This window comes from Bombina bombina, chromosome 2, assembly GCF_027579735.1.
Source record: "Bombina bombina isolate aBomBom1 chromosome 2, aBomBom1.pri, whole genome shotgun sequence".
In the NCBI taxonomy this organism is placed as follows: domain Eukaryota; kingdom Metazoa; phylum Chordata; class Amphibia; order Anura; family Bombinatoridae; genus Bombina; species Bombina bombina.
In genome coordinates, this window is record NC_069500.1 from 420,312,073 (window position 1) to 420,325,602 (window position 13,530).

The following is a 13,530-nucleotide window of genomic DNA, read 5'->3' on the forward strand; positions in this document are numbered from 1 at the left end:
TTGGTTGAAATCTTTATTTCATCATGCCTATGTTGAGTCGGGTAAAACTCCGCCTCGAAGGATTACAGCTCATTCTACTAGGTCAGTTTCTACTTCCTGGGCGTTTAGGAATGAAGCTTCGGTTGATCAGATTTGCAAAGCAGCAACTTGGTCCTCTTTGCATACTTTTTCTAAATTCTACCATTTTGATGTGTGTTCTTCTTCTGAAGCAGTTTTTGGTAGAAAAGTACTTCAGGCAGTGGTTTCAGTTTGAATCTTCTGCTTATGTTTTCATTAAACTTTATTTTGGGTGTGGATTATTTTCAGCAGGAATTGGCTGTCTTTATTTTATCCCTCCCTCTCTAGTGACTCTTGCGTGGAAAGATCCACATCTTGGGTAGTCATTATCCCATACGTCACTAGCTCATGGACTCTTGCTAATTACATGAAAGAAAACATAATTTATGTAAGAACTTACCTGATAAATTCATTTCTTTCATATTAGCAAGAGTCCATGAGGCCCACCCTTTTTTTGTGGTGGTTATGATTTTTTTGGATAAAGCACAATTATTCCAATTCCTTATTTTTTATGCTTTCGCACTTTTTTCTTATCACCCCACTTCTTGGCTATTCGTTAAACTGATTTGTGGGTGTGGTGAGGGGTGTATTTATAGGCATTTTAAGGTTTGGGAAACTTTGCCCCTCCTGGTAGGAATGTATATCCCATACGTCACTAGCTCATGGACTCTTGCTAATATGAAAGAAATTAATTTATCAGGTAAGTTCTTACATAAATTATGTTTTTTATTACTTAAGACACCTCAGCTATGGTTTTGGCACTTTATGCATTTATATAAAGTTCTAAATATATGTATTGTACTTATATTTGCCATGAGTCGGGTTCATGTATTTCCTTTTGCAGATTGTCAGTTTCATATTTGAGGAAAGTTAATATTAAGAAATATTTTTCTTACCTGTGGTTTAGTCTTTTTTTCAATTGACTACTTTGTTTCAAATTGCGAGCTTACATAGACTCGCGGATGCGCCAAATGCTACACTTTATTGCGTAATTCTTGGCACAAGAATTTTTTGGCGCGAAAGGCACGTCCGTTGACGCAAGTTCGTCATTTCTGGTGTCGTAATTGACACAGTGGTTTCACACAGGGTTGCGTCGTTAGTGATGCAAGTGTGTCATTTTTGGACATGGTTGGCGCCAAAAAAAAATTAAGTTACGTTGTGCGTCATACATGGCGCCAGACTTTTTTCATGATTTATTTGCCCATTGCTGTTTGCCTCTTGCCTTTTTCTATGTCAGAGGGCTATGCTATTTGCATTTTTTTCCATTCCTGAAACTGTCATATAAGGAAATTGATCATTTTGCTTTATATGTTGTTTTTTCTTTTACATTCTGCAAGATGTCTCAATCTGATCCTGCCTCAGAAGTATCTGTTGGAACTTTACTGCCTGACATCTGTTCTACCAATGCTAAGTGCATTTGTTGTAAAATTGTGGAGATTATTTCTCCTAATGTCATTTGTATCAGTTGCCATGATAAACTTTTACATGCAGATAGTGTGTCCATCAGTAATAGTACATTGCCGGTTGCAGTTCCTTCAACTTCTAATGTACATGATATACCTATGAATTTTAAAGAATGTGTTACTGATTCTATTCAGAAGGCTTTGTCTGCATTTCCACCTTCTTATAAATGTAAGAGGTCTTTTACATCTCTTTTAAACTTCTCATAAAGTTGATGAAATTTCAAATGACCGACAACATAATGAATTATTCACCTCTGATGAGGATCTATCTGATTCAGAAGATCCTTCCTCAGATATTGACACTGACAAATCTATTTATTTATTTAAAATTGAGTATATGCGTTCTTGGTTAAAGAAGTGGTAATTACTTTGGATATTGATATTAAAACCAGTAAATGTTTAAATTCTGTTTTTAAACCTCCGGGTACTCCTTTTAATCCTTCTGCAAGGTTTAAAAAATGGTATCCTTTACCAGCAATTTCAATAGAGTTTTGAGAAAAGATCCCCAAAGTTGATGGGGCTATTTCTACTCTTGCTAAACGAACCACTATTCCTATGGAAGATAGTACTTCCTTTAAAGATCCTTTAGATAGGAAGCTTTAATCTTATCTAAGGAAAGCCTTTTTTTATTCAGGTCATCTTCTTAGGCCTGCAATTTCTTTGGCTGATGTTGCAGCTGCTTCAACTTTTTGGTTGGAGAATTTAGCGCAGCAAGAATTGGATTCTGACTTATACAGCATTGTTCGTTTACTACAACATGCTAATCATTTTATTTGTGATGCAATTTTTGATATTATCAAAATTGATGTTCGATCCATGTCTTTAGCTATTTTAGCTAGAAGAGCTTTGTGGCTTAAATCTTGGAATGCTGATATGACATATAAATCTAGATTACTATCTCTTTCCAAGGTAATAATTTATTTGGTTCTCAGTTGGATTCTATTATTTCAACTGTTACTGGGGGGAAGGGAGTTGTTTTGCCTCAGGATAAAAAACCTAAGGGTAAATCTAAGGCTTCTAATAGTTTTCGTTCCTTTTGTCAAATTAAGGAACAAAAACCTAATCCTTCCCCCAATGAAACTGTTTCCAATTGGAAGCCTTCCTCAAATTGGAATAAATCCAAGCCTTTTAAGAAACCAAAGTCAGCCCCTAAGTCCGCATGAAGGTGCGGCCCTCATTCCAGCCCAGCTGGTAGGGGGCAGATTAAGGTTTTTCAAGGATGTTTGGGCAAATTCTGTCCAAAATCAATGGATTCAGAGCATTGTCTCTCAGGGGTACCGAATAGGATTCAGAGTAAGACCTCCTGTGAGAAGATTTTTTCTCTCACGCATCCCAGTAAATCCAGGAAATGCTCAGGCTTTCCTGAAGTGTGTTTCAGACCTGGAGGTTTCAGGGGTAATCATGCCGGTTCCTTTTCAGGGATCTGGGGTTTTATTCAAATCTATTCATTGTCCTAAAGAAAGAAAATTCATTCAGACCAGTTCTGGATCTGAAAATTTTGAATCGTTATGTAAGAGTACCAACTTTCAAGATGGTGACTATAAGGACTATGCCTTTTGTTCAGCATGGACATTATATGTCTACAATAGACTTGCAGGATGCTTACCTTCATATTCCGATTCATCCAGAACATTATCAGTTCCTGAGATTCTCTTTTCTAGACAAGCATTATCAATTTGTTGCTCTTCCATTTGGCCTAGCAACAGCTCCAAGAATCTTTTCAAAGGTTCTGGGTGCCTTTCTCTCTGTAATCAGAGAACAGGGTATTGCGGTGTTTCCTTATTTGGACGATATCTTGGTATTAGCTCAGTCTTTACGTTCTGCAGAATCTCACACAAATCAACTAGTGTTGTTTCTTTGAAAACATGGTTGGAGGATCAATTTACCAAAAAGTTTCTTGATTCCTCAGACAAGGGTCACCTTTTTAGGTATCCAGATAGAGACAGAGTCATGGACACTGAATCTAACAGACAAGAGACATTTGAAATTGGTTGCAGCATGTCGGCACCTTCAGTCTCAGTCATTCCCTTCAGTGGCTATGTGCATGGAAGTTTTAGGCCTCATGACTGCAGCATCGGACGCAATTCCTTTTGCTCGTTTTCACATGAGACCTCTCCAGCTTTGTATGCTGAATCAATGGTGCCGGGATTATACAAAGATATCACAATATCCTTAAATCCCAATGTTCGACACTGACGTGGTGGTTAAATCACCAGCGTTCATTTCAAGGGGCCTCTCTTGTTCGGCCAACCTGGACTGTGATCACAACAGATGCGAGTCTTTCAGGTTGGAGAGCTGTCTGGGGATCTCTGACAGCACAAGGGGTTTGGAAATCTCAAGAGGCGAGATTACCAATCAATATTTTTGAACTCCGTGCAATTCTCAGAGCTCTTCAGTTTTGGCCTCTGTTGAAGAGAGAACCGTTCATTTGTTTTCAGACAGACAATATTACAATGGTGGCATATGTCAATCATCAGGGTGGGACTCACAGTCCCCAAGCTATGAAAGAAGTATCTCGGATACTTGTTTGGGCAGAATCCAGCTCTTGTCTAATCTCTGCAGTGCATATCCCAGGTGTAGACAATTGGGAGGCGGATTATCTCAGCCGTCAGACTTTACATCCAGGGGAGTGGTTTCTCCATCCGGATGTGTTTTCTCAGATTGTTCAGATGTGGGGTCTTCTAGAAATAGATCTGATGGCTTCTCATCTAAACAAGAAACTTCCCAGATACCTGTTCAGGTCCAGGGATTCTCAGGCGGAAGCAGTGGATGCGCTGACACTTCCTTGGTGTTATCAACCTGTTTATATCTTCCCACCTCTAGTTCTTCTTCCAAGAGTGATCTCCAAAATCATCATGGAACAATCATTTGTGTTGCTGGTGGCTCCAGCATGGCCCCACAGATTTTGGTATGCGGATCTTGTTCGGATGTCCAGTTTCTGCTCTTTCTTGTGAATCTCCTTTTCTGATTTTTCATCAGGATAAGGCGGTTTTGCGGACTTCATTTAAGTTCTTACCTGAGGTTGTGAATTCTAACAACATTAGTAGAGAAATTGTTGTCCCTTCCTTGTGTCCTAATCCTAAGAATTCTTTGGAAAAATCCTTACGTTCTTTGGATGGGATGAGAGCTTTGAAATATTATGTTGAAGCTACTAAAGATTTCAGAAATACTTCTAGTCTATTTGTTATATTCTCTGGTTCTAGGAAAGGTCAGAAGGCTTCTGCTATTTCCTTGGCTTCTTGGTTAAAGCTTTTGATTCATCAAGCTTATTTAGAGTCAGGTCAGGCCCCGCCTCAGAGAATTACAGCTCATTCTACTAGATCAGTTTCCACTTTGTGGGCTTTTAAGAATGAAGCTTCAGTTGATCAGATTTGCAAAGCGCCAACTTGGTCCTCTTTGCATACATTTACTAAATTCTACCGTTTTGATGTATGATGTATTTGCTTCTTCAGAAGCAGTTTTTGGTAGAAAAGTTCTTCAGGCAGCTGTTTCAGTTTGATTCTTCTGCTGATGTTTTAAGTTTTTCTTTTCTTCATGAGAATAACTTATATTTTGGCTTGTGGATTAATTTTTCAGCATATGGCTGCTGTTTATATTAATCCCTCCCTCTCTAGTGACTCTTGCGTGGAGTTCCACATCTTGGGTATTTGATATCCCATACGTCACTAGCTCATGGACTTTACCATGGAGTTTAATTCATTAGCTGTAATGAAGATGTGCTATAACTTAGTTATTAATATTGATATGAAATTCAAATACCCCACGTTACACCACCCACTTCAAAAGTCAATTTTCCTGTCAGCTAAATGATTGAATTACTCTCCAATCAATGCTCTAGCTACAACAAAAGTGCCAAATGGGGAGAGCGCTGATTGGACAACAATTCAATCTGTTAGCAAGAAAATTTTACTTTTGAAGTGGGCGGAGGAGCAAGCAGTATTTTAATTTCATATCTATATTAAAAAGCATGTTATACTTCATCTTCATTACAGCTAATGAATTAAACTCCATCTAAAATAGCGCTTACATTCCAGATCTGATTTTAAAAAGGGGAGAGTTTACCATCACTTTAAGGTTTAATTTTGACTTTTAATTCACAGTCTACTTGGTTGGGGGGGTCTCCCCCAGAGGGAATTACTCCTCACTCTATTAGAGGAGTTGCCACGTCAGAAACAAAGCTTTCTGTGAATACATTTGTAAGCTGCTTTTGGCAGGAAAGTTCTGCAGGCCTCTCTGCCTTTTTAGTGCCATACCTGCCTTAGTTTTATCTTACCCTAAATTATGGGGGTCTTGTGGATTTCACTGCTAGGGTCTAGGATTCCTCATTTAATAGCTGCTGAGACATTGTGGGTTTTTTCTTCTTAAATGGGAAGTGTGCACAGCTGCATTACTTTTGGGAAATACAGAACCTGGCCACCAGGAGGAGGCAAAGACAACCCAGCCAAAGGCTTAAATACCTTCCCCACTTCCCTCAACCCCCCAGTCATTCCTTGCCTTTCGTCACAGGAGGTTGGCAGAGAAGTGTCAGAAGTTCGAGATAGTATCTTATGGAGGGTAGTACTCTTCGCTATGGGACTGGAGTTTTAAGTAATCCCGTCAGCCTCTAAGTGAGAGCATGGATGAAAGTTAGAGTCTGGAGATGCAGGGAGAGTCTTTCTGCGAAACCATCCCGACTCATATTAACAACTCCTTGGTAATCGGGGGTGTTGAATTTCGCTGCCTACCTTTATTCACTCAAATCTCTATGTCAGAAGCTAGGCTACTATCTATCACACTTGAAGGGCCGTGTTTCTGTTCCACGGCATAGATTCCGGTAAGATCATTTTATTTTACTTCGATATGTGAACGTAATAAGGTAGGGTCCCAGTGGGACTCCTTTTATCTTAATAAGGAATCATGGGTTAATATCTCCTGAGGGGGGTTATTGAACAGGGGGGACTTTAATCATGTTTGTTATATGGTTCTATCTGCTAATGTGTAGCAGTCCTAGGCTCATGGCTTCAGGAAAATAACGGCCTTATCTTATTCACGGGATTTATCGAGATTGCGCACCCTTTTTGTGACTGGCACGATGCACCTTGTGACGGGTGCGGTTAAGTTTGTTTCTCACTTCTGTATGCTGACACTGTGTGACAGAGTCAAGCTCGTGGGTTGTTTGGTTCACACGAGGTGGTGAGTGCCCCAGCAATTTGGGTTGTAAACAGGGTGCCAGTTGTTGTTTTTTTTGTCATTTTTGTAATCCCAAGGTATGGAGGATTCTGATATTTTAGACACAGATGTCTCCGATATGAATATTGCATCTTGTGATGAATATGAAAAGGCCCGGGTAATCAATGCCTATCAGTTATGTTCCGATTGCCGTTCTAGAGTACTCTCTTCTCTCGAATCAGGGAGCTTAGAGTGCGTTGAGCCATCCGCTGTCGAGGTTTCCATGTCCCGTGAGGCACTTGCCTCAGACCCTTTCTCGGCTATGCAAGCAGGTGTCCCTATGGCCTTTACTCGCTCTCTGGAGGGTTGCTTGTTTTCTCCAGAGGTTACGGCACGGTTCCGCATGGCCATTTCAATGGCGCTGTCTCATTTTATATCTCCCAAGTGAAATATTTCTAAAATACTGTCCATGTTCTGTTAACCAGGGCCCTGGGGCGTGGGATCGCCTGATTCAGTTCGGCCTCCTGGGGAAGCGTTGGCCTCAGATGATGATGATTTTGCCTTTCGTTATAGGCTGACACGTCTTCGTGTTCTTTTTAAAGCACGTTTTGGCGATGTTAAAGAATCCCAGTCCTAGTGGGCTGAGGGATCCGAGGCCTTAGATGCTGGATGGCAAATTGGATGCAACGTTTGGGGATGAAGCCAATCTCCTTACCGTCTTTTATTTTTTCTTTATGTTTCGGTTCCAGTTCTGAGCTTGGGTGAATGAGGCCTCTGATCGGCTGGTCCCGTTGGCGTTCTCATTCACCTTGGGCGTTCACCTGAGGGGTACTGCCTTACTTTTATTTTCCATCCGTATGGATGTGTTTGTTTTGTCTTTCTTAAGCTCATGTCTGTTAGATTTCCGTTTTTGAAAACGTTCTTCTCTGGAACCCATACTTGCGATTTTGTGGTCCCGTGAGCACAACCACGGATGTTGCACACTTTTTGAATAATAAAATTATGGTTTCTAGTTCATTTATCGATCCTTCGGGTCGAATTTTCTTGGAGCTTGGACAGTTCTGGAGTGTCCTTATACCAGGCAGGTACTGGTTGGACGCTTTACTGCTGTTACCTGGGTTCATGTCACCCTTGTAGTGCTGATTTAATCTTGTCTGATTCTGAACGTCACTTGGCCTATGGATATGGACTCCGGGCTCAGATCCTAATTCGAAGAGGCCTAGTGTGTAGATACAACGCCTCTGAATGGAGGGTTGTGCGTGCCGATCTAAGGCTGTTTTTTTTTTTGTTTTTTTTCTCTTTCTGACTACTCGCCTGGAATAAGGATCTGGGGACTCAGAACTGTAATTTCCATTCCTTTGGAGTTGGGAGATGTGAGTGGCCTATGTGGTCTAGAGTTCCAAGTGGTGAACAATTTGTTTCTTCACTTGAGGTTCTTCCGGATACTGACTCCTTTGCCTAATAAACATTTTCTTGCAGTGGTGTAGTCTCCTCCTTTCCCGCCTTGGGTGGGTCATCTGGTCTTGATGCGCGGGCATGTCGTCCTTCCTTTGCTCTGAGTTGCGTTACTCTAAGAGGTGGAGTGCTGGGGTTTCCCTGCCTTCTGTGGGGAGCTGCGAGGCTTCCAGCTTTTACCCTGTCAAAGGGGTTTTTGGAAGATCGATCTTGCGGGATCTCTGGCTGTTGTCTCTCCCATATAATACCCTTGGTCTGACCATGGTCTTTGACGTTTGGGGGTTATCTGCGTCGTCGTTGCTAAGCTAGCCTTGGGGCTTAATAGTGAAAAGCCGTGGTCGGTTTCTGACGATCGCCCTTCTGGGGTCAGGTAGTTGACCATTTATCCTCGATGCTCTGTTAGGGGCTTCGTGGAGGGTGCTTATGTCTCTCTCTCTGGGATGGCAAGCAAGGTCCGGGGTTCACATTCACCTTCGAGTGTTGATTGTTAACTTGCCAGCGTGTGTAACACGTGGTTTCGCTTGTCTATGACATTTTTCCTTGCGATCCCGAAGCACTGGGTGCTGAATTCTTAAACTGTTCAGGAGTTTGTTTTTCAGACTCTTGGGTTTGAGGCTGTTGCTAGATCCAAGTCTATGGACTTTAGATGGTGCGCTCCTACTCATAGGAGTTGGTTTAGGATTCCTCAGGTAGTTAGATTTTTCAATCGTTTCTGTTTTTCGAGGACTCTGGCCTAGGACCATGCCTCTCCCTGGATTGGGTGTGGATGGTTCGGTCTCACCTTAGGTGTTTGTGGTCTTGCGTGCCTCTGTGGGGGGGGGGGCGGGGATCTGTTTTTCATGGGAGATGTCTATCTGCCCGTGGCTTAGGTTCTAGGTCTCTCTGATGGGTCCCTACTGGTCTTCTGGCGCGTTTGATGTTCCTTGTGGACTCCAGGTGTCTTTCAACTTGGTTGGCGATACGGCCAAGGAATTTCACCTCTATGGTAGGGTGGTTTCCGTTGCTTCAATCCTTTCTCTCCTAGAGTGGGGGATGGGTTCTCCTGGTTCGGAGTTTCCTTTGTATCTGTGGCGACCTGTGGGTCCTTGTTTTTCTTGCCTTGTAAGGTTTTTTTTCCCTTCTTGCGTTTTCAGATTCCTGGAAAGTGAGATGTGGAGTAGTAACTGGTTCCACCTTTCCTGTAGCAGGAGGCTGGGGGTTGAACCCTGATGGGCTCCTGTTATATGTTGGATTCTGATATTTAGATGCTGGGGGTCTGAGAACTCTTTTTACCTTGAGAAGCGTTCCTCTTTAAGGAAGACAGCAGTGTAGGGGTTGCGTACCCAAGCTCAAGTCTGTCCTGACTCACGGTAGCATGCCGTTTTGTAGTGGCGGTCAGTGTTCTACTCGGGGGCTTTGGCTCCTTGTAGATCTATCCTTTTCTTCCAGAGGTCTCTGACTATGTCTTTGACTAGCCTTTGGGCTGGGACCATTACCCTAGAGGGAAGGTCAGGGATTGGTTAATCTATGCAGTGTTGACCGTTTTCTTCTGGAGTTTGTCCTCCCCTTCGGTAGGAGGACTTTTGCTGTCCTCCTCTTTTCTACTGGTGTCTGGTGCTGGGAGGGGATGCTCCTTGCAGCCCGATATTCGGAGGGCTGTTGAGTTTTTGGAAGGTTTGCAGTTTGAAAGCAGCTACTGCTATTTGCAACTTGAATGTGTGCTAGCAGGCTTTAAAACGCCTTTCGATGGTTTGGGTTCCACAATGGCTGAGTCAGCTTCCTACCTGGAAGCTGGTCACTGAGAATTCCTGTTCAGACGGTTGGTGTTCTCTGTAGAGCTCTTTGCTAACTGCTGGGATAGTTATCCTATTCTGCTGTCTATGCTTGCCTAACCTGCAGGTTTCGATCTGATACGAGGCAACAGGGAACTTATGTTTTTTCTGGAGTACCTTATAGTATGGTACTTTGTCAGGGAGGGATATGAGGGTGTCCCTCGAGTCCTCTTGGGACGTGTTTCCCAGAGTATGGTTTGTTGACCCGTATGGAATGATCCTTTGGATTTCATCTAGGAATCTGTTCTTCCTTTTGGGGGCAGGTTGCGGTCCTTGTCTTTCGGCCGAGTACTCTTCATGGGAGTCTAAAGCTGCGGGGCTGACTCCTCGGAGGCTGTTTGTGCTTGACGGACTCTAGGACTGAGTGGTCTCTAGGTCGGCTTTGCTGGGGGTGTAACTAATGTGCAGTTACTTGGGCTTCGGGTTTTTACCTGTGTCGTTTCTGTTTTTATAGGGTGTCGGGTAATTTCGGGCTGTGGTGCCTTTTGGAGGGGCTGCCTTTTTGTACCCACCCGTAGTTTGCATTCAGTGTCCTCTAGGTTGGGTATTGATTTCCCAAAAGTAATGAATGCAGCTGTGGAATCTTCCCGTTTAAGAAGAAAAATATAAATTACGCTTACCTGATCATTTTCTTTTCTTCTGACGGGAAGAGTCCACAGATCCCGACCGTGTTTTGTCTTTGAGGCGGAAGTCATTTTTTGTTCTTCTGGCACCTTTTTTTTCACCCTGGCATTTCAAATTTAATTAATCAGTTTAGCATATATTTAGTTTGGGGTTTTTTTTTTTGTGTGTGGGGGGGGGGGGTTGTTTCTCAAATAGTCCTAATATGGATATACATGAAATGTAGCCATCAGGAAAGGAAATTGTGTATATGAATTATTGGAATGGGGATTAATTTATATGGAGAAAAAAATACAACCTTCTTTCTTCATGTGTACAAACTACCAAAAAACACCATAGCAGGTTTTTCGGCCCACTGTTATACACCATTTTAAGGAAAAGACCCAACGTAATCTTGAAGAGGAGTAATATAGGGAAGTGAGAAATTATGAAATACTTCATTTTGATATATATATCATCTTAAAATATTGAAGTAATACGGTTTAATGATGAAATTTGATGAGTATAAAAGTAATGATTCTCTCTTTCTTGCATAGGGCTTAAGAGCATCTATTGATGCATATGATAACTTTGATAATATCAGCCTTGCTCAGCGACTGGAGAAACATGAGCTGATTGAGTTTCGTAGGATTGCAGCATATCTCTACAAGGGGAACAATCGTTGGAAACAGAGTGTGGAATTGTGCAAAAAAGACCGGCTGTATAAGGTAAGATAAAAATATAGCTTACTTCAAACTGTGATATGAAGGATAAAAAGGAAAAACTTCCCCATCTCATGGTGATTTGCTAGCCTAGCAAAAAGAGACCACACGTTATCTAGAATAGTGTTTCTCAAATCTGTCCTCATCTCCCTCCTAGAAATTAGGATTTCCTTAACACAAACTCCGAGTCCATGTTGAACAATTGCTGTGTCTCTGTTGAACCATCTTTTGGCTTAAATGAATTGGTAATCTTTGTGTTTGACTTTAGGCTCTCACTGTAATTACTTTGAGCTTTACCAGTTGATTAATATGCTTGACCTGTACTGGGTTGATATTAATATGAAGATAATCTTTCTGATTTGCTGTAAAACATTTTTTGTCTTTCCCACAGGATGCTATGCTGTATGCTGCAGAGTCCAAGGATGTTGAGCTGGCTGAGAAGTTGTTACAGTGGTTTCTTGAAGAGGGAAAACATGAGTGCTTTGCTGCCACTCTCTTCACCTGCTATGATTTGCTCCACCCAGACACTGTGCTGGAACTGGCCTGGAGGCACAATATCATGGACTTTGCTATGCCTTTTTTCATCCAGGTCATGAGAGAGTATCTGGCAAAGGTAAGAGAGAAGTATGTGGCTAATAAACTTGTATGTGGCATTCTGATCCAGTGTTGAAGAAAACATTTCAGCAAAAGCAGGACGTGAGGTGAGGCCTGCTGACCATATAAATGTCATTCTTCTCACCCATTGCAGTGTGGAAGTATCATAGATAATTCGCTGGGCAGAGTCTCACTCTTGCCACCTGTCAGCAATTCACATCCCGGGAGTGGAGAACTGGGAGGCGGATTTCTTGAGTCGCCAGACTTTTCATCCGGGGGAGTGGGAACTTCATCCGGAGGTCTTTGCCCAAATACTTCGACGTTGGGGCAAACCAGAGATAGATCTCATGGCTGTCTCGCCAGAACGCCAAACTTCCTCGCTACGGGTCCAGATCCAGGGATCCGGGAGCGGTTCTGATAGATGCTTTGACAGCACCTTGGAACTTCGGGATGGCTTATGTGTTTCCACCCTTCCCGCTGCTTCCTCGATTGATTGCCAAAATCAAACAGGAGAGAGCATCAGTGATTCTAATAGCGCCTGCATGGCCGCGCAGGACTTGGTATGCAGATCTAGTGGACATGTCATCCTGTCCGCCTTGGTATTACCTCTAAGACAGGACCTTCTGATACAGGGTCCATTCAAACATCAAAATCTAACTTCTCTGAAGCTGACTGCTTGGAAATTGAACGCTTGATTTTATCAAAACGTGGTTTTTCTGAGTCGGTTATTGATACCTGATACAGGCTAGGAAGCCTGTTACCAGAAGGATTTACCATAAGATATGGCGTAAATACCTATACTGGTGCGAATCCAAAGGTTACTCCTGGAGTAAGGTTAGGATTCCTAGGATATTGTCCTTTCTACAAGAAGGTTAGAAAAGGGTTTATCGGCTAGCTCATTAAAGGGACAGATCTCAGCTCTGTCCATCTTGTTACACAGGCGTCTGTCAGAAAATCCAGACGTCCAGGCCTTTTGTCAGGCTTTAGCTAGGATCAAGCCTGTGTTTAAAACTGTTGCTCCACCATGGAGTTTAAACTTAGTTCTTAACGTTTTACAGGGGGTTCCGTTTGAACCCTTCATTCCATTGATATAAAATTGTTATCTTGGAAAGTTCTGTTTTTAATGGCTATTTCCTCGGCTCGAAGAGTCTCTGAGTTATCAGCCTTACATTGTGATTCTCCTTATCTGATTTTTCACTCAGACAAGGTAGTTCTGCGTACTAAACCTGGGTTCTTACCTAAGGTAGTCACTAACAGGAATATCAATCAAGAGATTGTTGTTCCATCCTTGTGTCCAAATCCTTCTTCAAAGAAGGAACGTCTTCTACACAATCTGGATGTAGTTCGTGCCCTCAAGTTCTACTTGCAGGCAACTAAGGATTTTCGACAAACGTCTTCCCTGTTTGTGTGTACTCTGGTCAGAGGAGAGGTCATAAGGCTTCGGCTACCTCTCTCTCCTTCTGGCTTCGTAGCATAATTCGTTTAGCCTATGAGACTGCTGGACAGCAGCCTCCTGAAAGAATTACAGCTCATTCTACTAGAGCTGTGGCTTCCACTTGGGCCTTTAAGAATGAGGCCTCTGTTGAACAGATTTGCAAGGCTGCAACTTGGTCTTCGCTTCATACTTTTTCCAAATTTTACAAATTTGACACTTTTGCTTCTTCGGAGGCTATTTTTGGG

General features: G+C 42.4%; 1 protein-coding gene across 1 annotated transcript in view; it reads left to right on the forward strand.

Moving 5' to 3' along the window:
* The window catches only part of CLTCL1 (clathrin heavy chain like 1), a 314,203-nt gene extending 302,229 nt beyond the window's left edge, over positions 1–11,974 (forward strand). The window contains exons 29-30 of the mRNA XM_053701960.1: positions 11,092–11,262; positions 11,648–11,974. Of these exons, the coding sequence (XP_053557935.1) occupies positions 11,092–11,262; positions 11,648–11,926 (450 nt within the window). The 3' untranslated portion in view covers positions 11,927–11,974. The remainder of the gene's footprint in view (positions 1–11,091; positions 11,263–11,647) is intronic.
* The last annotated feature ends 1,556 nt before the right edge of the window (positions 11,975–13,530 follow it).